The 24,636-nt window shown below is 38.8% G+C and overlaps 3 protein-coding genes and 1 long non-coding RNA gene across 5 annotated transcripts; 3 read left to right on the top strand and 1 right to left on the bottom strand.

The window, feature by feature from the left end:
- The first annotated feature begins 150 nt into the window (after positions 1-150).
- Positions 151-1,623, top strand: LOC117234987 (ER membrane protein complex subunit 10). The gene is made up of 4 exons (XM_033496593.1): positions 151-622; positions 694-957; positions 1,044-1,310; positions 1,391-1,623. The coding sequence occupies exons 1-4, from the start codon at positions 563-565 to the stop codon at positions 1,484-1,486; spliced, it is 687 nt and encodes a 228-aa protein (XP_033352484.1). The 5' UTR covers positions 151-562; the 3' UTR covers positions 1,487-1,623.
- A 177-nt stretch (positions 1,624-1,800) lies between these two features.
- Positions 1,801-6,195, top strand: LOC117234982 (Bardet-Biedl syndrome 2 protein homolog). Its single transcript, XM_033496583.1, has 11 exons — positions 1,801-2,121; positions 2,207-2,326; positions 2,563-2,751; positions 2,816-2,998; positions 3,096-3,318; positions 3,402-3,613; positions 3,847-4,017; positions 4,322-4,426; positions 4,551-4,863; positions 5,094-5,348; positions 5,424-6,195. The coding sequence occupies exons 1-11, from the start codon at positions 1,897-1,899 to the stop codon at positions 5,516-5,518; spliced, it is 2,091 nt and encodes a 696-aa protein (XP_033352474.1). The 5' UTR covers positions 1,801-1,896; the 3' UTR covers positions 5,519-6,195.
- Positions 6,196-6,476: 281 nt separating this feature from the next.
- LOC117234984 (ras-related and estrogen-regulated growth inhibitor) lies at positions 6,477-11,109 on the bottom strand. 2 transcript variants are annotated; one of them, XM_033496591.1, is made up of 5 exons: positions 11,094-11,109; positions 10,732-11,002; positions 10,173-10,395; positions 9,492-9,678; positions 6,477-7,106 (listed from the first exon to the last, which is right to left on the bottom strand). In XM_033496591.1, the coding sequence occupies exons 2-5, from the start codon at positions 10,868-10,870 to the stop codon at positions 6,924-6,926; spliced, it is 732 nt and encodes a 243-aa protein (XP_033352482.1). In that variant the 5' UTR covers positions 10,871-11,002; positions 11,094-11,109; the 3' UTR covers positions 6,477-6,923. The 2 variants fall into 2 exon arrangements, with proteins under 2 accessions (XP_033352482.1, XP_033352481.1); XM_033496590.1 differs by lacking the exon at positions 11,094-11,109 and having other exon boundaries at positions 10,732-11,053.
- Positions 11,110-13,821: 2,712 nt separating this feature from the next.
- Positions 13,822-16,971, top strand: LOC117234989. The gene is made up of 4 exons (XR_004493596.1): positions 13,822-14,708; positions 14,787-14,911; positions 16,470-16,603; positions 16,707-16,971. It is a non-coding gene; the product is annotated as an uncharacterized LOC117234989 (long non-coding RNA).
- Positions 16,972-24,636: the final 7,665 nt, after the last annotated feature.

Genomic DNA, 24,636 nt, shown 5'->3' with positions numbered 1-24,636 from the left:
TCATGGTTTCATGGTCTTATAATTTTGTTCGAAGTATATTGTAAAAAGCAATACTGCCTGTAACATGTATTAAATCACTAATATAGTAAGTTAGAGAAAAATCACTATAGAATTATAATAGTAATACTGTACGCTATTCAGTATACATAATATGATTGGCGAGGAAAGTATAGTACCTTGTTGAAATATATAAACTTTATAAATATATACTAGAAACTAGCCAATAAAAATAGAAATAGCAGAAACAATTACGCTGTCATGTATAGCCTAATTTTAAAATCCAATGAGTTTTTAAAATAAATTTAGAGAAATAAAATCCGATAACAAATTCGAAACAATTTCAACAGAATATTCAGTAAAACTAATTACTAAATGCTAAGGTTATAAATATCTAAACCTATCAAACGGTAGTAGACTGACTGTCAAAGCACTTGCACCGTAGTGCAAAAATTCGCACATTCCATTAGTATTATTCGATAAATAAATTGTAAAATACATTAATGTTATAAAATGAGATTGATTTGATTTTCTTATACGTCGTAGAAAATAAATAATTTTAATAATGCAAACGATATATATCTTCATAAGTTTGTTAGTCAGCGTTTCATCGTTAGCTCGTGGGGTTAGTATATCTTCCAAATTTTTATGATGTTTGATATTTTATCGTGTTTTAAACAGCTACTAAAATTTTAGAGCGAACTCGATTATGACGGCTGGTTACAATTACGATTATGGCACGCATTTAACGACGAGCCAGAGCCCATTTTTATAGAACGAGGTAACGTCACAGTGTCAAGTGTTCGTAGCGGTGCTTCTGTTGTTGGACAAAATGGATTGTTACAATCTCATATAAACGAATTAAAAAACCTTGCTAAACATGATGGCAAATACAGACTTAAAGCAGTAGCTCGGACCTCTTCAGGAAATGAAATAACATTTCTAACTTCTGTACCTGCGGTAATCTTATTCCTTTGACTATGCTTTCACTTTATATATACATATATATCTATATATACGACTTATAATGTTTTCTCCACGCGTAGTGTTATCTTCTCGGTTCTGATCTTGAAGATGTTATAACAATTTGGCTGGATAGCGCAGCCGAGCCAATAGTTGTGAGTGTATCGTCGCCTGGTCCTTGTAGTACAGAAAGTCCATTTACAAATATGTGGACAACCAACATTATTGTTAAGTATCCTGATGGTGGACCAGTTCCAGACACTGCTACATATATTCAAAAACTTGAACGTGAAAGAGAAGCAAGAGAAAGAGGAGATGCGAAAGATAACAGATCTTTCCTTGCAAGATATGTAGGTTTTTTTGTTCTAAACAATGTTTGTATATTTAATTTTTTCAAATTCAGTTTATATATTATTGCTTTGAATTTCAGTGGATGTACATTGTCCCTGCATTAATTTTTGTTGTTCTATCATCCGCAACAAATCCAGAAGCTGGGGGTGCAGGAGGAAGTGCCCAAAGACAGTAACATAAAGTGTATTGGTGCCTCGAAGAGTGTTTGTGCGGGAACCGTTTATTTATAAACTTATAATGTACTTTCATAATTATAGTTATAAAAATTATGATTGTATCTTTTCCTGAATAAATTCTATGATTTAATTAAAATTTTTTGTTTATCTTTTGTTTTATCATTCCAACTAGTAACATGTAGAGCGAAAATTTTGTATAATGCAATATACATGCATTAGAGTGCTATAATACTTGTGAAAGTTAGCTGTTATAATCATATAATCTTCCTATATGTACAGTTTACTATATCAGGTAAAGTTCAGACAGGTAAGGCAGGGAAAGATCAATAATCTGCCACCCAATGAACAAGGCCACAAACTGTTACCATTATGCATTAGAATATGTGTAGCCACTCAAGCTGATCTTAAAATGGCAGCGTTTTCTCTAAATATTCAAAAACACGTGGAGCCTGGCCTTGTAACTTCCGGTAAATTCGATGGTTCTCATGCTTGCCTAGCGGCTGCAACTTATGGTGGAAATATTTTGGTACACAGCCCTCATAGACAACCACAAATAACCGGCCAAGACCACGAACAATCCGACAGAAAAGTATCTTGGAGCGGAGAACTCGCGGAACTTCAGATAGGAACCGAGGTATAATTAATTAAACAATTATAAAGATACCAATAAAAACTAACTTTTACTACGAATTAATCAATATATATATGTATATTATTAGATTACAGCATTATGCACTGGTCGACTTAGTGATGACGAGAGAGATATTCTTCTAATTGGAACTGCATCTCATATTTTGGCCTATCACATAGAAGACAACTCTGATGCTTTTTACAAAGAGGTACCGCAATTATTAGACTACAGATACTTATGCATTCACTTGAAATTTAAAGGCGCATAAAGTGTATATAATACGCAAAAATACATAAAATATACGAAGTATATTACTTGTTATAATATTTAATGGATGATCTGTACTTAGGTTTCTTAGGTTGCTTGGATATATGTAAATTTGCATAAAAATCCGAAGATCACTTATCATACTAAAACTCAAGTAAATTATATTGTTTTTATTAGATGTCTGATGGTGCAAGATGTATAATCGTTGGTAAATTAAGTTGGCTTCCAAATCAAGTTGCAATCGTTGGTGGCAATAGTTCGATAACAGTTTTAGACTCACAAGGCACAGAGATATTTTGGACAGTACTAGGAGGTATTGTAACTTCATTAGCTGTTTTTGACTTCGATGGGGATGACGAAAACGAGGTAAATTGTAATAGGAAATAAGTCTAATAAAAATCCTTCTCTAATAAATACAAACAATATTTAGTTAGTCATTGGGACCAGAGATTTCGAAATAAAGGCGTACAAGAAGGACAGTTTACTCTGGGAAGCTAAAGAAACAGCTTCAATTACCACTCTAACCGGCCTACCTAATAGAAGATTCGTTTATTCAGTAGGAAATGGGACTCTTGGTGTCTATGAAACGACTCAAAGACTATGGCGTGTCAAGGTCACTCTAAATTACAGAATACAAGTACCAAGAAAGAAATCAATATACGATGATTGAATGTAGGTCGTAGGAACGTTCGTTTTCATAAATTTTTCAGTCGAAGCATCGGGTGGTGGTCACGAGGAGCTTTGATTTGAACGGAGACGGTGCACCGGAAGTCATAACTGGTTGGAATAATGGAAAGGTAGACGCAAGGTCATCCAATAACGGCGAAGTAATTTTTAAAATTCAATTATCCGCCGGAATAGCTGGAATCGTGGAAGCTGATTACAGGAGAATCGGCAAATCTGATTTAGTCGTAGTGTCTTCTATTGGCGAAGGTAGAATAGAATGTGTATACCATATACGCATAGAGTGATAGACTAAAAAGATTGACAGGAAGATTTTTCGAATTATATTTTAGTGCGCGGCTATGGTTCCGGTTCCGCGATGGATACTCCAGAACCTGGCGAGGCGATGCGCGATTTATTGGCGAAAAGGCAGATCCTCCAAATGGAGCTTAGGCAGAGGGCCGCGTCTGTTCCGAATATGTTCCATGGAACGAAATTGGCAGTGAGCTTGATGACCTGCAATGGTGCGGCTCGTGTTGCCCTCGCGTCTGGGCCTGGACTTTTTGTAAGTCGATCGGTTCTTGCATGAAACTAATTTCTGTCTTTTTGAAGTGTTCTTTAACGCTTTCACGGTACAATAAAATAACGAAGAATTCGGAACGATCGATGTAGAAAACAATGATTTCTTTATCTTTATAAAATCTCTCATATTTGTAGCATCAAACGTAAAAGATACATACATTCATCATTTTTAGACGAAATAAATTTTAATACTGTCGTACATTTACTCTGCTCAAGATGTATTGCGCGATAGTTTTCACCGAAGGAGTGTTCGAAGGCGAAACTCTCGTTGTCCATCCCAGCAGACCTAGAGGGGAGCTGGAAATAGAGCTTCGTCCTCCGAAGAATGCCCCTGTCGATATGCACGTTAAAGTATGCGTTGGTCCAGCTGCTGCAGATTTGTTACAGGTACCGTATAAAGCAAGGGGCATTTACAAAACATTTTACCGCATAGTATTCTAGTACAGCAGAATTTCATTTATCCGAACGAAATTTTAGTTCCCGGTTAACTGAACTTTTGCTGGTTGAATTCATTTACCCAAACGTGAGCTCCTATTATGCGAACAAAAGATAGTTGATGAGATCCTATTATATTACACGTATAAACTGTTTATCGCCCGACAAATTCCGACGAACGAGGTTTTATTGGAAATTTTATTTCGATATATAAAACAAGTTCAATTTCTATCCTGACTTCTTTACTCCATTTAAGGTGTTCGAAATGACGCGCCAATTGCCGAGATTTTGCATGTACCAGATCATCGAACGGCCTGCGCAAATAGCGGAGGACTTTGCGAAAAATAGCGTCACAGCCGAGGTATTAGTTTTAATTTGTTGAAAATTCACATTTATTTTCATCTGCTTATTTTTTTAACTTTTCTACGCATCCTTCGAATAACTATCACCGCTGCTATACAGTATATCTATTTTTGGTTAATCAGTTTGCGGAGAGACCTCAAAGAATCGCTCTTTGGTTGAATCAAAGTCTCATCCTTCCGGAAGAGTTCGAAATTCAGGAAGACAAACCAAACAACGGAGGTATTGAAATGTGGCTTCGTGGCATGAGAGACAACAAGATTCATTGTTTCATGTCAGACGCAACGGGAAAAGTAACCGTTCAAACAGAAGATTCTACATTTGCTGGCGACATTATTCAGTCGTTAGCCTTGTACTTGGGCCTTAGAGAGCTTTCTTCCGAAGTTTCATTTCCGGCTGAAGAGAAGAAGATGTTGGACGCCTTGGAACACGTCAAAGGTGACTCAAAGTAATAATTAGATTGCGAATATATTGATACAAATTCGTATTTTCATAAATATAATTAAAAAGATGGAACATAGGCTTAGGTAATGGTTGTCCTCTTTATGTGGATTTTCGCATCTTCAAGTTTCCCATAAATGCGTAGAAATCCGCAGTCCAACGATAAGAAATGATATATTTTATGGCTTTCAGAGAATATCGGAGGATAATTTGTTTATTTGTTGCAGAGTTAAAGGAGATTGATACCAGACTGCAAGCAGAGGCAGCTAATGAAACAGTTTTACTGAAAAATATTATAATTCGCTTGGAGGATGCAAGAATTCTCGAGAATATCGATGAAATGAGAAAGAGGCTCGTACAATTGAAAAATGTTAATGTCGATTTGATCAGGGAACATGAAATCAGAATGAAGAGTTATAGAGAACTCACGGCGAATTTAAAAGAATTAAATCTCGGAGTGCAACGTGCAGCTAGATTAAGAGGTGATATTTTTTATCTTACTTTTGCTTATTTTCCATTTGCTCAAAATAAAGTGTTATTAAAATTTGTATTACTAGTTGGGAAAAGTGCCTCAAACACAATAGCCCGTTGTAGAGCAGCGATCCAGGACGAGAATCCGAAGGCTCTCACGATGGCGATAAGACACGGATGAATTCAGGGGCGAATTTACCTTGACGCTAATGTCACTGTAAGCGTTGGGTCCCGGAACGCTATGAGGACCCCAAAAGAGCTCTGCAGGGTTTTTACATCTTCTAGATTGCGTGAAAAACAATTGATCTCTTCAACAAACTGGCTTAAAATGGGAGTTTTCAGGACAGTTGTTTCGAGGACTGGTCATCGCGTCGTGTCGTCTGTTAATTAACGAGAACCAAAGTGGAGGAACTTTAAAGCGAAGTTCTGAAGCTCGAAACTCGAAAAATAGCTCTGGTCGTGATCAAATTAGTTCGAGAAATTCGTGGGAGATAGGAAAGTCATAGGAGACGGAATCATAGGAGATAGATAGGAGACGTCTCATATTCCAGGAATTTTTCGAGGTTGCAATTTTCGAAAGTTCTAAAAAATCCCGAGAATTTGAGGTGATTTTTTAGTGTTTACATGCATTGCCTTGTTTATTTATTTTTTACGTTCGTTTATTCATATCCTCAATGATCATGAAATTTTTCTGAATTTTTGACGTTTTACGTATTCTAACTGGCGAAAATTACAAGGAGAGTGAGAGGTGGACAAAGTTAAAGATGAAAGATACGACATTGGAATTTGCTTTAGAAAATCTATTTATTGATTGAATTTGAGAAATTATACAATAATCTTTACAATTAAATATACATTGTAGGATATGTAGATGTTAATAAATATAACTTAATCGTAATTTGAATAATCTATAATTCATACTTATTTTTACGAAATAATTATCGTGCAAATTTTATTTCATCGAATTTCTTAACATCAATATAATTTACAGTTAAATATATACTCGACAAATACCAGCAATAATTTAAATACATTAATATCACACGTAAGAGAAATATTTGAGGTACTACACAGAACTTATCGATCGTTTATTTACCGCTTAATCAGCAGATTTTTCTTTAAACTTTTCATTTCTATGAAACATATAACGATTCGAAACTCCATATTGGCCGATAGTGCATTTTTAATAAATTGCGTTAAACCCAAAGATAAAGCAGTCCAAAAATATCTCTCACTGACATATTTGTGGTTCTTTGGCTTTTGATCATGTTTCAATAGCGCATATTGCAGTTCACTCAGCACAGACTAGGACAACGAATATGTTATCTAATAATCTAAAAATATAGTTTAAAAGTTTAAGATCTAAAAATATATCGCAACGTGTGAAAAGGTTCTAAAAATATTTCTCAAAGCGAAAAGATTCCCAAAATATTTCTAAAAATGAACAAAATACGCCTTTACAATACAATAAACGATCACGATACTACAAATTGACAACGAACAGTCGATATTTCTCAAAACTCGAAGGATTAGAACAGGAGCTTTATTAGAAAGCGCGTAGTTTTAAGCTGTAAGCTTGTGTTCGCTTAATGAAGGGTTCCTCGAACGGAGATGCTGAATCTTCGTTTGAGCGGAACGGGCGAGGGGCGTCGAAGAGCGTCCAAGGTGCCGTCAGTGGAGGCTCTCACCCTGAAGGAATTTGTTTGCTGGCCAGAATTTCCCGGCAATTCCGTCAACAGCTTGGAGATGTCGGTGAAAACGGCCATGACCTGTCGAATAAAAATAATCGAGTCAGTCCGCTGCTATCGTTACGTAACCTCGCGGGATTATCTGCTCAACCGCTATGACGATTATATTTGATATATATTTTTCTCTCATAAAGTACGTTTAAAACCAGTCTCATTATCGCTCATGCCACTTTTTCATTTGTGCTTGTGCGTAACAGTTGCGACACGTGTAGAACAAGTTATAGACCCCTCTTCTTCTTACCTTTTCTTGCTCGTACATCCACCTGAAATTCTTTCAAAGAAGAACATATGGTATCGTCCATTGGATCGTAACATAATTTTGGTCTGTTTCTATATTTATTATACTAAGTGTCATAGCGTAAGGGAAGAATATTATTGTTGTATGGCGTTGAGATGACGCACTGTGGCAAAGCGGAAGAACCATGGAAACCATTCAGAGTGCCGAAAGGCCAGAATTAAATAAAATAAAATAAATAAATAAATAAAATATATTCGTTACAGAATAACGCGATAGTCTCGTTAGAGCGTTAACGAAATTTCGAGATGTTTCGTACAGCATACGTAATATATTTTAGACTCTAAACCGTCATGGTGATCGTTACACGACGTATTCGTGGTTCTTCGAGTCTCGATCGATTTTTAATAGCGCGTTGCGTTTCGTTCCGACGTTTCTCGAACGTTACGTTTCGCTTCTTCGGGGCTGAAACGATTTCAGGCGTGTTCCCAGCCTTGAAACGTAACAGAGTAAATCAAAATCGAAGCTCGGTCCTCGATACCACGACCGCGCCATATATCGTTTCCACCTAGTACACATAATTAATTGTGAAACAAATCTTTAATTACGATAGGCACGTTTACGATACCGATAACGCTGGAACGATCGTTTCGAGATGGCCGCCGTATCGCCCGCGTTCCGCCCGCTCCACGATACAGATTTTGTTTACCACTCTGCGATCACGCGTAAACGCCATGACCGGTTTCCCGGAGAAGTAAACAATCGTTTTAGAAAAATAACGAGGCTCGCGATTAGGCTCGACCGCGGGATCGATCGCGACAAAGCGATCGATTCGCCAACCGCTTGGTTCTCTCTTTCTCTTTCTCTCTGCGTTCTTTCGCCATTGAAATAGACGAGTAATAGCAGAACTCCAGCTGAGATTTCCGATCGACGGGGGCTTTCTTTCGCGATCGATGACGTGTAACGTTACGTCAACGATCTCAATGTCATATCGTCGCGTACGAGACTCCACGAATATTTAACTCGTCGAGATATCAAACGCTTGTCTGCCGAAGCTTTCGTGTCGGATGACGTGGTGTTGTGTCTGGCTGGCTCTCTACCAAATTTTAGAAAATGAAGCAAGTGCACGATCGTGACCCTCCATCGTTCGAGGAAGAAAAGGAATTTTTGAGGATGTTCCGAATGAATTCGTATAACAGATATGTATATCAGATTATATCGTAGATTTGGAATTTATCGAACCATTTGATCGAACGAAGATTACAGGAGAAAAACACGATAAGTACATATTTTCGTCGACTTCCTCGTCCACTAATTTCATTTTACGATTACAGGACAATTTGAATATGACATAATCGAACATGAAAGCAACACGTTGCTTCTTTTGTAATACTAGCCGATAAATTGAAGTTTATGAATTTATTTTCCAGGGTTAGTTAAATAGAATTTTAAAAATATATGCGAGCTTCTAATACGAGCGATGGTATATCGCTCGGAGGAAAGATCGTTACGAAACGAAGTGGCATTTGTGCAATGAATTTGTTATCTCGTAATTGTTTACCTTACGAATAGCATAGATAGTAATTTACAGGTCGGATGGCCTGTGCCTCAGTCCTTGCCATCTAAGGTTAAAGGTACGGCAAAAGAGTCAATGTCAGTGTTACGTCAAAAGCTCGTGGTTTTATCGTAATAGACGCAACGCCGCACCGCGCAATGCCCTGTCAACGACTACTGACTTTTCTAAACGTGCATTTACACAATTTTCAAATTTTTTCCCCCAACACGCGTTCAAATACGACAATTTTATTTTACATCGCTTTTCATTTATTTTTGCATCGTTGTTGTCGTATTATCGACTTGCAGAGTCGATATCGCGTAATGTTACACTTTGTAATTTGCATGGTTAAAGATTTAGCAGATACAAAGCAGTATTTTTGATAAAAATAATGTCGCTACAAGTTGGTTCGTAACATTTCTAACATGGAAAATGTCATCGACGTAGTACCATGTCTTTTTCGAGGTCAGGTTAAAGCGCATCGACGCAGCATTGGCAATGGATCTATTATTAATACGCATCTAATTATGGAAGGTAAAGGCCAAGACGAAGGGTGCTCGGTATACGAATAATTATTTTCATGGAAAGAAAATACAAATTTTGGTATTAACGTTACCTGTTCGACAGATTCTCTGACGGAAATTTCATGAAACGCGTGGGCCTCGATCTCTTCCGCCCTTTGACGCCCTTCTGCCGTAGAAACTACCCTTTCACCAGGAGTGTACGTTAAATCTGCTTTATTCGCTATCAGGATTACTATCGGTGGAACCTTTCTAGTTTTCCTCGCGTGCGATACTAGAAATCTGAAATAAATATCGGGTAAGAAATACTAATTGTAAATTTTTATCAGACAGAATTGTAGATATTTAAAGATATATTTATGACGCATAATGTAAACAGTGAGATGCGATTCTATGCGAATTTGTGGTAAAAACGCTTTTTTAATTCGGAACGAACGTTGATTGCGAATATTTAATAGAATATAATATCAAACGAATATTTATCGTAGAAGAAAGATTGTAGAGAAATTTACCACGAGCATTATCTTTCAAAAATTCCGTGAGAATTTTATAGAAAAGATATTTTTCGTGACGTATCCCGTGTAATGTAACGATCAACGATTTAAAAATAGCTAATTATGTTCATCAGTATATTCGCGCGTCACTTGACAAATTATATTCCCCTTCTTTGATTATTAATTCATTACGCTTCTTTATCAATAGAAACGTTACATAGACTAAACACTGTTATTCCAATCAGTGTTATTCGAATCGGAGCGATTAATAAATTTTCTTACCGAAGACGAGATGTTTCGTCGAAGCTGACACGATCCGACACCGAGTAAACGAGGACGATAGCATCTGCCCACCGTAATTTCAGCTCGGACGGAGGTGGTAGATATCCTGGGGGATCAGTTATCTCCCACGCCGCATCCAGGAAACTGTCCACTTTGTAAACCCTCTCGATAGAACAATCGTACTCCCCTATATACCGTTTCGTCGCGAATCGCACTGCCAGGGCTATCGATCGTCGATATGTTAGTGTTTGCCAAAGATAGAATCATCGCGTAATATCGATCTCACGTGGAGACCTCGAACGTTTGAAAATTTGGAAACTCGAGAAATCAGAAATTTAAAAATTCGGAAATTTAAAAATTCGGATGTCTGGCAATTCGAAAATTCGAAAAGTCGACAGTTCGATAATTTAGATTATTTGGAAATTCGAAGATGTTTAAAGATTTTGGAAAATAAAAGATTTGGGAATTTGAAAATCCGACAACTGGAATATTAAAGTCGACTGCCTGTAAAGTATCCTGAGATATTTGAAATATTATAATTCTTAAATTGGATTCTTACCGGTTTTACCAACGCCCTGATGTCCCAGTAGGATTACTTTGACAATTCTCGGATCCCTGCTAGTGAGGCCAAGATTCCAAGCTATCGGAGGGCTAATTCTCTTCCTCAACGACGTTGCTGGCGGACTGAATCTCTCCATGACTTAACTGTCACTGAATTCCCTCTGGGGTGTCTCATCGATTATGAAGCCTCTCTTTTTCCCGCTGATATTTAATAGACGTGTTTATGCACGCATTCTTCCTGCTACCTTTTCCTCCGATCGATCCGCAAACTGGTAAACGAACGATATTCGTTTTAATTTGATCGCAATTCCCTCTCTCTCTCTCTCTCTCTTTCTGTGTTTGATCTTGCTTTCTATTTACCTTCATCAGTTCTTCCGTTAACCGATTTCTCTCTCTTCCGTAATTGCCAATTATTTTTATATTACGTTCTGCATTCTACATTTTATTTTATTTTATTCTTTTTTCTCATATTATCTTACCGCTTCTTAAATCGCTATATCTGTGTAGATTCTTTGATTTATTTAATTGCCAATTATAATACACTGTCTTGTTTTTTACAGACGCTGATAAGCAATTTGTTTCGTAAAGGAACGAATCGCATTGATTTATCCGATGTCTGCTATTCCCAGAAGTTAGTTTCTAATTTATTACTTTTATTTTTGCTCGTAGCGAGTCCGGGACACGGACAACGTCCAAAATAGAAAGTTTATCAAATCTGGAATACCGAATTCGTTCGATAACCAATTATTTGGGTAATACGGTTATACAGGGATCGTACGATTCCGTGCGAGCACGCGGTTCGGATTCCGCTTCAAGATTATTATCCAATGCGTTGCTACGAATCTCGTATTGAGAGAGCTAAAACGTCAGTGTGCGCTTGAACGGAACACGCTTAAACGAACAAATTGTATTCCACGGTTTTCACTCGTTTTCGCACGTAGAATAATCTACCGAGTATTGTCTGCTTCTACCTGGTCAGTAATTAGCTTCGTTCACACGTACTAAGTAAATTTTCAAATTGAATTTTATCGACGACGAAGCACCGCGTAAAAAACCTTTCATTTCACATCTTCCGTTTATTTTTTTCATGGAATCACTTTCTTGTCGATCGGGGGATCGTGATCACCGAGACAGCCTGTGTAACTCGCTAATTTACTTGTCCCTCTCACATCGATTTCCTCGTGCTCGATCATCGAAACTGTCACAAATCGATTCAGTGACATTAAATGGTCCAGGAAGTTTCGAGGGACGCACGTGAATTCCATTTTCAAACTTTCTCGGTCAGTGCGTTCACGTGGTGGCAGGATATCGGGGAATGCAAAGGTCGTTACATACTGGCTTAATCAAGATACGCGATATCAGTGTCGCTGGGTCAAACGTTCGAACAGCTGGTTTCGCAATTCGCGGCCCTCCTCCTGGATGGAATAAAACCGGACATCGCGGCGGCTGCACCCGCCTCAGCCGCACGATTCTCTACTACGACCTGGCTACTGGTCCAAGAGACCGGCACGCGTCCAACAGTTGTTATTACTTTTATGTAAGAGACGCGGGGCGGCTGGCCTTTTATCGCTCTCGTTGCGCCGTCCCGCGCCAATGTTAGAACAAGCGTACAGAATCAGTGAGTCACTGGCGTTTCGATTTCCCACCGTGGTTTCGTGCGGTAATTCCAATAGTTACCGTTTAAAACAGTCGAAACATTTACCATGCGAAACAATTTCAGCATTTGCCATAGAAAATCGCGAAGGCACGTTCAGACTATCGATATTTATCGTCGATATTGACGAGAATGTCGAATATCTGGAAATATCGACAGTCTGAACGCCGAGTCTTTGTCCTACTCGAGCAAGTAAATCGAAAATATACTTTACAATTTTTTCATATGACGCTTCGTTTCTGAGAAAATCGAGTTTGAAGATTTGTCGAGTATACCCAAACTCGGCTACGTATCGATTTGGTACGAATAAACGGCACGAACAGCGAGTAAACGATTCAGGGCCTCGTCTTCAAGAAAATAGAATTTGGTTAAGAACTGATCCAACGCACGATACGCTTTCAAATTTATTTTCCTCGGAAACAAGGCATCTTACGAAGAAATTGTATTCTACATTTTTGACTTATTTTCACGCGCAGTTTAAACTATCGTTGATCGTATTCAGTGCAGATTTAGTCAAGTTCAAGTATACTCGAGACAGTTTTAAACTCGATTTCCTCAGAAACGAAGCGTTACACGAAAAGAAATGTATTCTACGTGTTCGACTTAGTCTTTCGCGCAATGTCATCCTCCACCCGGTTATATCGCACGTTATCGGACACCCTGCATAAGACATGTTCAAATTTTATTAGAACTGCGACAAGATACGACTACCGGGATTATATCAGCTTCGAAGCTAATTCGACAGTGTACGAAGTTGCAACGTATTAGCTAGAAGTTTCAAGATACACGCTGGAAATGTACATTTAGTAGAAAATTAGTATGTAACACGAATAAATCGCGTTGAACGTACAATTAGAGCTATCTATCGTTAAATATCGAGGATTGTTAACCCCTTGCGGTCGGTGTATTATTCTGGTAGCACTATCAACTAGTCGAAGCAGACTGTAAATACTCGAACGAATAATTGCCGCCGTTGTAGAGACATTGGACGACAAAGGCTTAAATAGAATAGCCGATCGACTGCCTAAATATTTCGATGTACGTTAACGCATGAAACGTATGTTCGAGTTTCCTACTTTTAGCCATCTTCGTTAATTACAAACTTCGCCATTCGAATCGCATCGAGCAAACACGGACTCGTGTAACATCCAAACACTGGACAATCTCTTTGGCACTGAACGTCCTCAGACATCGCACACTGTACATCTTGGAGCATTCACGCAGTAGTTATCCCGCTAAACATCGTACAGCTTTAAACATTCAAAGTGTAAGCATCGAACAAACACTTTAACATACACACGACGCAATCAGCGTGATCATCCATTCAAGTTGTATCGAAGTTTAAATTTCATTGTCTATTAACTAAACACGATTGTTTGCTTCGGTTCCTCTCTGTTCGCGTACACCGTGGTTGAATAATATATCATACAATTACTCGGAACGCATAGCTCTGGTCGAGGACAAATAAACAACGTCAAAGGCAAATACAGATCTGTCACTGCGAATCGATTCGCTTGAACGACGTGAACGCGCCTGAATCTTCACTGGCGGCCCCGATGTCACTAGTCAGCGAAATGATTTAGGCGAGTTAGGCGGCCAGCAGTTTTCGGGCATCGTACGAAAATATACGTATCCGTAATCACGAATCCGGATTCCGATTTCCAGGAATCCCTGGTCGATTTCTTCTAAGCGTGTCCGTGTTTCCTGGTATACCCTGGCCGGCCATTGATAATCTAAATATAAACGCCACGAAGTCGGCCGTGTAGGAGGAAAGCGTGCCGCTCCCCGGCGTGACCTCATGCGCGAGTTACCACGGGGTTATCGTGCGTGTAACTCGTGTCCCTTATCGGTTATCGTTGCCACGGCGGCGCCATCACCGTCGAAAAAATGTGCCCGCCAGTTTCACCGGCTGATTCAAACACGGAGAACGCCGCTCCCTAGGGAATCGACCCTTCGAACGTGACCCGTGACCCTTCGTTCTTTCGTTTCCCCTTCGGAGATGTATTCTTATATCCGGGATAAGATAACGCGATATTTTGTACGATTGATCGATCCGAAGGGAAGTAAAGATTGGAGATTACAAAGAGGTCAGTCTTTCCTCACTGTTTTCGATTATGGCAGACGTTTTAGAATAGCCTACACGAGGCCAGAAGTTAACGATACTTGGAGGTTCTAGGGGGTTGAAGATTATGAAAAGGTTAAATTTTTTTTTAACTGTTTTGAATCGTGAAAATTTGTTGACCAGATTCGTTAGCCCGTTCCCCGTTTAATCGGTTCACCAGGAGGAGACGAGCCAACTCGTTACTCAGATTGCCAATCCCGTGAGTATTTCTTTGTTTACCGATTCGCGTAGCTGTCGTTTTGCTTTATAAATAAATTATATTATATTCGTATTTAAGGGCTGCGAAGAAGTCTTTGGCTACCAGGCTGAAAGAGATTGCTGCACGAAACTGACGATGAGATTGCGTTTACGAGTCGTAGAACAGGTGCCAATTTTTCTGCCAGATCGTGGCCAATATCGAGGGTAGGTACAGAAACTTTCTTCTACACTATCTTATGCCTGTTATAACGAAATATTTTGAGCTCTCATTAACTCCGCAATAAGACTCGATTACGATTATGTCGTGAAAATGTACATAGAAGCTACGAGATAATATTTGGTGGCAGTGTATGTCACAGAGATCGTAAAAGTATTTAAAGAGTCGATTATTCGTAGTATCGACAGGCTAGGACGTTCAAAAATTCGTGCGCTGTAGAATTATTAGCTACTTTATACGTAATAGGTTAACAAAACGAAGGTGAAGATTAAAATCTGATCAAACGATGCGAGTAAATTGGTAATATCGGCTGATCGATAACGTAGAAAGCGTGGGAAAGGGCGCGAGAAATATCCGTGTATTTTGCAAAATTGTAATTTATTAATAAACTTTTGTAAAGGAAAGATCTCGATAATGCATATTGTACAAAAAGATGGTAACGAAAAAAAAAATTGAAAGAAAAGAAGGAAAAGACAGATATCTGAAACTTATTTTTAGACAAAGTTACATTCCGGTAACATCGATTTCAATAGAAAACAAGTTATTTATTTTCCAGATAGACCGACTTTGATCGATATTTTTAGTAACTTTATGGTTTTCCTGCTTTAGTAGGATACTGTTATCTAGCCATACGGATGTATGTTCGGGGCCTAAAGGGATCCAATTATGCGCACATAATTTCTGGGGTCACTCGTATTTCGTGACCCCCGTTGTATTTCAGCCTGATGTTTGTTTCTTGTTTTTCACCAAACCCCATGGTGGTCTAAAAATATTGTAAACTGACCTTTGGGTGAATATCTCGAGTCATTGGCATCTACGTTTCCTCACTTGCAACCGAGCTACAAACCATAAATCAGATAACGTAGTCATTCACAAAAATGTTTTTGTGAATACAAGGACTCGATCGACAGATTAGTTGATCGCTCGATCGTATTACCCTGCTCCGATCGATGAATTATTAGTAGGACGACCGACAGATCGATAATTTCGTAAGAAACGTAATTTCTGGAACGATAGAGGACGCACGCGATTTCAGTTAATTATGCATCGCAGCGATTCTCTCATAAAAGAACCGGAAATAAACTTTATAGAGGCGTCGCGTCGCAACTGTTTTCAAAGCGGTCGTGAAGTCGGAATTTACAAGCTCGTAAATCAATGCTGTGACGAACAAGAGAGTGTTAGCAAAATAATGCCTCGTCACTGGGTGGTCCTATGATAGATACTGCTTCGTGGAAATATTAAACAGCCTTGGCGAAACACGATTCGGTAGAAACGCGGCGTGGAAGTAACGCTTACTCCGAAATAAAATTTCTCAAGAGGCATTATGGGTCGTTTATTTCGGAAATGGTGTTTCCCTTTGTTTCGAAATATCGAGGTGTTCGCGTTTCTGTCGATTGAAAAATCCTGTCGAGGTCTACATTGTTCGTCCATTTCTCTATACGTTTAAGTAAGTGTAAATTCATTATGCGAATATACTTTTATCATTTACATTACGTTCACATAATATTTTTTGTTTAAATTAACTAGACCAATGTGTTTTTTCAGAGTCACGAATGGACCTGCGCCGCTCACGAAATAAACGATCTATTTATTTAAAAAATAGAGATAAGATACATAAAAGTTATAGTGGCTTATGAAAGTATTTGCAGACTTACGGATACTTTTTACGAACATATCATGTACGTTGTACGATATTATTTAACAATCCAACTTCTAATTTATGCTATCATTTACGAGATAACGGGGGAATGAAGATTTTTAATAGATCTTTACTAATCGTAGGTAAATCTTTCCTCTGCAAAGAAGTTCCGACAAAGCGATCACAAGATGATGGTCTGAAACAAAATTACCAACGCACGTATACCTCGTAAGTACATTCATGCCGCATGATTGCTTCTTGGCAGAGGCTTCTGCAGCGGAAAGGTTAATTTCTTGATATTAACTCAAGCAACCAGTTTAAAGTTCCGCGTGCGTCCCGCAGATTACTCAAATTTAACCCAATTAAGGTTCACCAACAGTTCACACATAAATCCAGTTATTTTAACGAAGCGTTTCCAACATTTCTATAACTCTGTCTAGTTATGATCAGACAAATTTACGTATACTTGACAAGTTATGTAACTCGAGTGTCTGGAAGACGAAACCTCCAACGTTACTTTATTATTTTTGATCTTCTTGCTCGAGCCATAGAATCTCTCTGGCTTCGATCACGTTACCACGTAACGTAAATTATTCATTCTCGTTCGTAATTACTTATTCGAGTCGCTTAAGCTTCGACATCCTAAAATTCAATCTTGCTTTGTACATTACGCGACATCGCTAGTCCTTGATATAATAACCAGAGAACGAGAAGATATCCTGTACTTCGGATCCAACGACGAAGAAATATAGAAAACGATAATATGGCTCGAATAACCCTGTGGTGGGTGATCTTAGAAAATAGGCAAGAGAAGTTTACTACTTATGTGTTGCATCTGCGAACAAGCCCATTTTCACAGAAACGACGAACCATCGGTGTGATTCTAATTGCACGCGTTTCCCGAGATACTTTCCGTGACCTCGCACGAATTTCATCGGGCGATAGGGGAAGGATCGTCGATCAGCGTGCATGCCGTGTACCGACAAATTTCTCTCGTGCGTCTCGTACGTAAAAAGGTCCATTACCCGTGCGAGAATAATTGCGACAATAAAGACTGCCGGTTTCAATTATAACGCAGCTGACCATTAACGGCCGGTTTCCAACGCTCGCGACCACACTCTCGCCTTCTTCGCCAACCTTTTTCTCGCCATCTCTCATTTCCAATTGATTGACCTCTGAACCGATGTGAATGTCCAAGATAGCGCGGCCCGTTCCGTTCCGTTCTCTATCTCTGTCTCTGTTTTCACCAGGGGAGAGAGCAAAGCTTGGATGTGTCATGCACCTTATTGAATATCTCTGGTGTTTGTCCGCGAGAACGGCCATTACGTATGAGCGCGTCTTTTATGTATATAATAATTGTTGCACTGGCTGCCGAGGGGTAAAGTTTCATGTTTAAATATAGAACAATAACAGAACGAGAAGCGGATGAGAACAGCGTAATATTCCGAATATTTAGTCGGCTGCCGCGGAAAAAGCTTCGATTGATAAGGAGGAAGAGCCGAGCGAGGCCGATGCTCGATTCTGACGGAACTGGCGGCGCTCGATGGAGATTTCATTGAAACGCGTTTCTTCTATTTTCCGCGAATGCTGGTTTCGGCTAAGTGAGAATAGGTCTCTTTTCCGAAATTATAACGTCCAGTTAGGTCTTCTTCAGGAATAACGCAAATCAGCGCCGAAGAGATTCTGCGATAAGGATAAGCCGATGGTTTCAAGACCAGAAAATCAAGTTTGATAGAACTTGGTAGCGAACGAAAGTTTTGCTAAAACACTTTTCGTTTACTTTCGACGAATGCTGGTCTGCGTTAGGCTTAGGTGTGAAATTATTAGTAGCGGGGCTATAGAAAGCGCGAAGAATTTAAGAATACAAAAATTTGAGTCGTATGGAACTTCATGGTAGCTGGAAATTCTATTACGAGTTTAAGTTCGCGTTAAGACACCCATTACGAAACGTTCCTTCTATTTTCGGTGGATATTGGCCCGTGAGCCGTTCTGACCCTAGAAACGACTGTGCTCGCTTTTAATATACCAAATCGTGTAAATATAAATAAGTTCGTCGAGTAGCCGATTTCGTATGTATGCTATTTTGATGTCAATGCGATTTGCAAAGAGAGGTGCCGTGACTTTCATCGATGCATTTCACAGATTAGTTGGACAAAAAATTCGAGTGGAATTGCACAACGCGTGTAATTACACGCGAGAGGCGCATGTTCCGCGGAGCAACGTTCAGGGTGTGTTTTCTACGAACCGGTTACGACAATTGTGTAACCAATGTTTTCTCAGTCAAGCGCTGTTTAGGTTCAACTCGGCGTATTTAGCAGGCTCGGGGTCTCCGGCTCGTTAAGGATCAAGCATCGAAACGCGATTAAACGTAAACGCGTAAAAGCGCGACATCGTTGAAAAATATAAATTACAGGTGGTCGATCATTTTGTAATTCCATTAGCACTTTGGCGAGACACGTGTGTCATGATCATATCGGTATAATTTGAAATCAGTTTGAAGATGTATAGAAATTACGAGATATTTATCGCAGAAATACATATATTTAATAAAAAGTTAGTATACAGCGTGAGTAGTTATTTTAAGTATATTATAAGTGTTAAATATGGTCTCACCGAATATCGAGGTTTAAATGGATAATCGATTACTTAAATATTTTTGCGATCTCCGCGAAATGTACATATACTTGTGCTAAATATCTTGTTATTTCTATATATGTGCCGATGATTACGAAAGTGGTCCAAGTTACGCATTTCTCATTTCGAGATATTTCAAGTCTCGCGTTTAACGCGTGAACGAAATTCTGTTTAACGACGTAACAACCAACTCGATTCTACAATTCCTAACCCTAACCCTAACCTTAACCTTAACCTAACCCAAGCAACTTAATCTGACACTTCAATTTCTACTACTTTGCGAAGATGATTTCGGATGATTCAAATATAAATAGAAAAGTCGGCTTGCGTAAAATCGAAATGATGCGAATTGCTACTCGTGAATCGCCATTGATATTCGATCGCGTTCGTTCGAAATCGAGGGGAAGAATTAGTATTTTACTTTTTAAGATACCGATGTAAGACAAAGGAAAGAAAATTGAATTGTTTTTTATCTTTAATATCAGACGAAATAAATGCACGTTGTATGCTGGTATTTTTATGCAAGCTACATCGAAGTACTTTATTAGAAAAAAAAATTCAATCGAGACGAAGAATTACGATCACATGGAGCAAATTCCTTGGTGATAAAAAAAATTATGGTCGCGCTCGTGAATGAAGTTCGTCACGACCGTGATCGTGATTCTGCGATCACTGTGATAAATCAATGTTAGCGACTTCGCGTGCCATCTTTATTTCATAATCACCGACACACGTATCTTCAAAGTGGTTTGGGCCAGATTTGTAGTTAGTTTGTCGTCAGTTCATAATCGTGATCAGACTGAGAAACGTTTATGCAGTCTCGTATCTTTACAAATTTAAAGGATGGTATTCATGTAAATTGCGTTACTTATTAAATATCACAACGAGTAGTATGCATATATTGCGACATATTTTAGATATTCGGCATATTTTCGCATATTATCTGCGACCTGTGTATTTCTTGTGTCCTCGGATTTCCCACAAGTGCGTGAAAATCCGACTTTCACCACAGTGCTAATGAAATCTGAAAATATTTTATATTTCACACACGATGTGGACATAAAACTTTTCTATGACAAGTGTTGGAGCATTTTCGTGAACCAGTGTATGTGTCTATCGACATAGCGAGCAGATGCTATGCGACGCGAAAGTTTTCCGACCGGTATAACGATAAGGGTGTCGTCGACACCACTTCGTTCCATCGACACAGCCAGGTCGATCGTGGCGTCTGAACTTGGACCTCGACGGCGTAAATCAGCAAAACAACTATCGACAGATTGCATCCATAATTGTATTTTTATACTCGGGTGTTCACGCGCTGCTCCCCTAGACAATTTGTATCGGCTGCTCGTCGAGAAATTCCTTGATCGTACGTAGAATCGTTACCAAATAGAGAAACGGGACAGGACACGGTAAATGAAATCTTCTAAACAGATAACGAGCAATTATCGTCGCGTCTTCTGTAGCGATCGACGGAAACTCTGTCTTTGATCTTCATCTGCTCCTCACCTCCGCTATGGATGTTCCTTTTTCTGTTTTCGTCGGGGATCGATATAAAAGCGTTATCAGTGATCATTTTCGTAGATTTTTCTGAAGCCTTAGGATCCTGTTTTATAGCATGAATTTAGTAATATATTCGGTAAGATCGGTACTCGAATCGATAGAGAGACAAAGATGATTCAAAATATAAGAAACATTCATTTTTCTGCAAAGAGAATACCAGCGAGAACACAGAAAATAATAAGATCTTTCTTAACCGTTTTGCGTGGCTCACTTAGTTGCATCCTCAAAAGTAAGAGCGCAAAAATCTGCTATAAAAATGAAACGTGCAGACTCTGATTAGAAAAAACGAAAGCTTCGTTGGAAGCTAAGGGTAATGTTCCGATAAGTTTCATAGCCACTGTACGCTCTAAAACTGTATTCTCTTAATTCATTCACCACAGTCGACTCTGAAATGACCTAATCATACAGCTGACCGGGGGTTAAGAAACCAAAGACCTACGAAGACCCCACGTCTGAGGTGTCGCGACCGATTATTTCGGCGCAGCCTGAAAAAAAGATGGACAAGAACGAGTCAGGTCCTGGTGACAAAATTTGCTCGGTAGATTTGCGTGTCTGCCGCTTATTAACGATAATCACGATAACGTTGTGTGTCAATCGTGCAGAGGAGCAGCGTCAGTCGGCCGACGACGATAGCTTGGCCAGAGGTCAGGCCGCGTGCACCAATGCCTTGCAACACTGCGGGGGGCGATGTGCATGAGCAAGGTGCATGATCAGTCAACGACAATGAGGTAAGTACGGATGGTAACACAGATTAGGATGATCCTCGACGAACACTGGCGGAGACCTACTTCTTCCACGTGTCTCTTTCGCGGCTCTTTCTAGCAACGCACCCTCCCCCACCATCCTCTGCATAATGCACGCATCCGTCCAACGAGTCAATTCAGGAAGCTTAGATCGTTCAGCTGTAGATTAGTTGAACCGTGCATTTGAACCGCATATAAAGCATCGTTTGAATTACGGCATGTTACTTTTGCTAATTAGTAGACCGTGCATTTCCATCCATTTATATAGGAATTTCGAAAGTGTAAAATTGCTAAATTAAATGGGAAATAAGATAAATAGGATCTTAAAAATAATAGTATCGAATGTTAGAAAATAGCAAAATTCGACGCTAGTTTTCAATTGGTAGATGTAATTTTTTCTACACACGCATGGATCTCGAAATTAAGAAATGGAATTGTAAGAGTTTAATTCTACGATTATTCGAAGTTTAACCGTTCTTAATAATCAACTCGAGGACACGTTGAGCGGACGGATCGGTGCCAATAAATTATAGAGTCTAATTCGAAGGGTTAAGGAGCGAATGATTTATGATCGAAATGGAAACGAGAACCGGGCCACTTGTTCTTAAATTCATCGATTAAAGGCGCAGCGACAGCGGACAATTGCAATTTGGCCTGGTGTCAGCCAGAAAATTATTCCACCGCGTGCATTGAGACTAACGATCAGCTGAATTAGATAGAGTTACTGTGCAATAACAGTGCACTAGGTTAATACAACTCTAACTCAATGAAATATCACTCTGTCGGGTGATTAGACCGAAAAGTGATAATACGATCGAATCACGCTTAAAAGGATATATTTCTTTTCGAAAATTTGTCAACGTAATATTTTATAGTTTTATGGAATAATTGGTAAATAATTCTCTAAATTAGGAAAGGATCTTTCGAATTTTTAAACGTTTGGCGTTATGTTGTGTTTCGATTATATTAATCCTATGATTTAAAATATTTTCACAGAAAATATCTCGTATTTTTATCGAATAATTTGCGAATGATTCCTTGACTTGCGAAAGAATCTTTGAAATTTTTAGACATTTGAGAAACAGTTACGTTAAGGATGGATTGGAAGATTTTTAAAGAAGATATTCGATATCTCTGTCGAATAATTGTTCAAGTTGAGAAAGAATCTTGTAAATGTCGAGTCGGTTGGGAAACAATTATGCCAATTACTGTTCAGCCAGAGGCACAATCATGTTTCATCGTTTAACCAGGACCGAACGAGGCAATAGGTGAATTAGATCACTAAGCTGAATTATTTTCGCCACTCACTCTGCTCTCGGTTCGCTCGAGTTCCGTCCCATTCGATTAGTGTAAACCCTACTATTAACCTATTGAGTCTGGCCTATCGTAAATGCTGCGTGTTAGGTGCTCGCTCTGGTTCACCGTGACTGCCCTCCTAAATAAAGAAATGATATTATAGTAGTGTATGGTTGAACCGTGTCCTCGTTGCTCGTTTGACGAAATACATAAAAATACGATCTATTCGTTCCTTCGATCCCTTTCCTTTCGTTTCCTTGGAATTTTGCATTTTCATCCTTGCCCTATGTTTGACAGTGTAATTAGAGTAATTATCGCGATTCTTTAATGTCTTGAATTTCTTTAACTCTTCAAACTTTTACCACTAAAATATTTCGTTTCTTCGGAATTTCGAATTTTCTTTTCTACTTGACGTTGGATATATTTCGTAATTAAGAATATCTGGTTATTACATAGATTTCTGTAACTAAAGGAATTGTAATTAATTAAAAAGATTCATTCACGTTCGAAGAATTTGATCGTCCTTCGTTACATTTATCAACGAACGTCACAAAAATCTTGCTTTATAGACTTGCGAATTTTAACACTCTCTGAATTTCGGCTAGAGAATCATTTCTTCAATCTTTAACATTATACCCCATAATAAAGTTTGCTTTATAATTATCTAATTATATGTAGACAGACTACAGATGGTCATACAAATCCATGTCTTTATAAACGTAACTAAACAAATTGAGTTTGATGTTCGCAAACGGAGATTTCTTTCGTTAAATGTTACAACGAACGCTATGCTTAGCATATTTTATATACACCTTTGCAGATTGTATACATCTTATCGTTTCTTTATATCTCTATTTATCAGATATTCGTGAGCACCTTCTATCTAATTAAATAAAACGTGTCCAAACTTCATGTTTCTTTTCAATATTCCAAATTTTCATCAACCTCCCTCATATTTCAAAATACGTAAGTGTCCGAAAACAGGAAATGACAAGCCATTCAAATGTTTTCTTACACGTACCCATCTTGGTATTCCATTCTTGTTTTAAAAACAAAATTCCTCGATTTCCATCGTAAGCTAATTTACCGTATTCCGTGTATCGCGATTTACGTCAATGATGCGAGACACGTGTGAGCGAGGACGTGCTGACAGGTGGCTGACGACGGTTCGCAAGTTTTGTATTACGACCACGAGCATTATCATGGCGAGTATCATCGGCGAAGCATTTCCACTACAAACGTTCTTACTTACCGTGCGTTCGTTGTAGCCAACACAACCGATCTTCCGTATGATTTCTTCCAAGTTTACCCTACATGTTCAATTTAGATCGTCGGCTCGCGTTGCAGTGCTCGTTTATTGCACGCGTTACGACTTTATTACATCGGCGAGTGCTTCTATGATAACGCTCTGCTCACAGGAGAATCGTCTATTCGAACTTTTGATTACGTGGAAATTAATTTCGTTAGGTTTTATCGGCATTTCGCCGCTTGGATTCTCGGTCGTTCTATCTTCGTTGGTTTGTAAACCGTACAAACCGAGTTTCAAGTTTAGGAAGTTTAATGCCACTTTGTGGATTGTAGGATCGCAGAAAGAACCAAACGTTAGTTGCTTTGTAAATAGAGTCTTCGTCGTATTATCATGAATTTGTATTCTTCGTGCCATACGAGACATACGTGGTTTGGTTAATTACATGGTTTTCTTTATTTGGAAAAGCGGAGCTGGAACAACTAAGAAGAAAGGACGGACTAGCAACGGAGCGATGAAAATAAATAGTGGCGATGATCGAGCTTGTTGATTTCGAAGCTTCTCAGAATTCGTAACTTCTTGTGGATCGAA

The sequence above is a fragment of the Bombus vosnesenskii genome, unplaced genomic scaffold (genome assembly GCF_011952255.1).
Source record: "Bombus vosnesenskii isolate JDL3184/JDL3185 unplaced genomic scaffold, Bvos_JDL3184-5_v1.1 scf7180000013311, whole genome shotgun sequence".
Taxonomy (NCBI): domain Eukaryota; kingdom Metazoa; phylum Arthropoda; class Insecta; order Hymenoptera; family Apidae; genus Bombus; species Bombus vosnesenskii.
This window is presented reverse-complemented; position numbering and strand designations above follow the sequence as displayed.

What these genes read in the sequence shown, in the direction of transcription:
- LOC117234987 (XM_033496593.1), top strand. Translation starts at nt 563, where the DNA reads ATGCAAACGATATATATCTTCATAAGTTTGTTAGTCAGCGTTTCATCG. An exon ending in TTTCATCGTTAGCTCGTGGG is followed by an intron (nt 623 to 693) that starts GTTAGTATATCT and finishes CTAAAATTTTAG; the next exon opens with AGCGAACTCGATTATGACGG. An exon ending in GATCTTTCCTTGCAAGATAT is followed by an intron (nt 1,311 to 1,390) that starts GTAGGTTTTTTT and finishes TTTGAATTTCAG; the next exon opens with TGGATGTACATTGTCCCTGC.
- LOC117234982 (XM_033496583.1), top strand. Translation starts at nt 1,897, where the DNA reads ATGGCAGCGTTTTCTCTAAATATTCAAAAACACGTGGAGCCTGGCCTT. An exon ending in CTGATGCTTTTTACAAAGAG is followed by an intron (nt 2,327 to 2,562) that starts GTACCGCAATTA and finishes TGTTTTTATTAG; the next exon opens with ATGTCTGATGGTGCAAGATG. An exon ending in CTGCTGCAGATTTGTTACAG is followed by an intron (nt 4,018 to 4,321) that starts GTACCGTATAAA and finishes ACTCCATTTAAG; the next exon opens with GTGTTCGAAATGACGCGCCA.
- LOC117234984 (XM_033496591.1), bottom strand. Translation starts at nt 10,870, where the DNA reads ATGGAGAGATTCAGTCCGCCAGCAACGTCGTTGAGGAAGAGAATTAGC. An exon ending in TCAGGGCGTTGGTAAAACCG is followed by an intron (nt 10,396 to 10,731) that starts GTAAGAATCCAA and finishes GACGATCGATAG; the next exon opens with CCCTGGCAGTGCGATTCGCG. An exon ending in GACGAAACATCTCGTCTTCG is followed by an intron (nt 9,679 to 10,172) that starts GTAAGAAAATTT and finishes TATTTATTTCAG; the next exon opens with ATTTCTAGTATCGCACGCGA.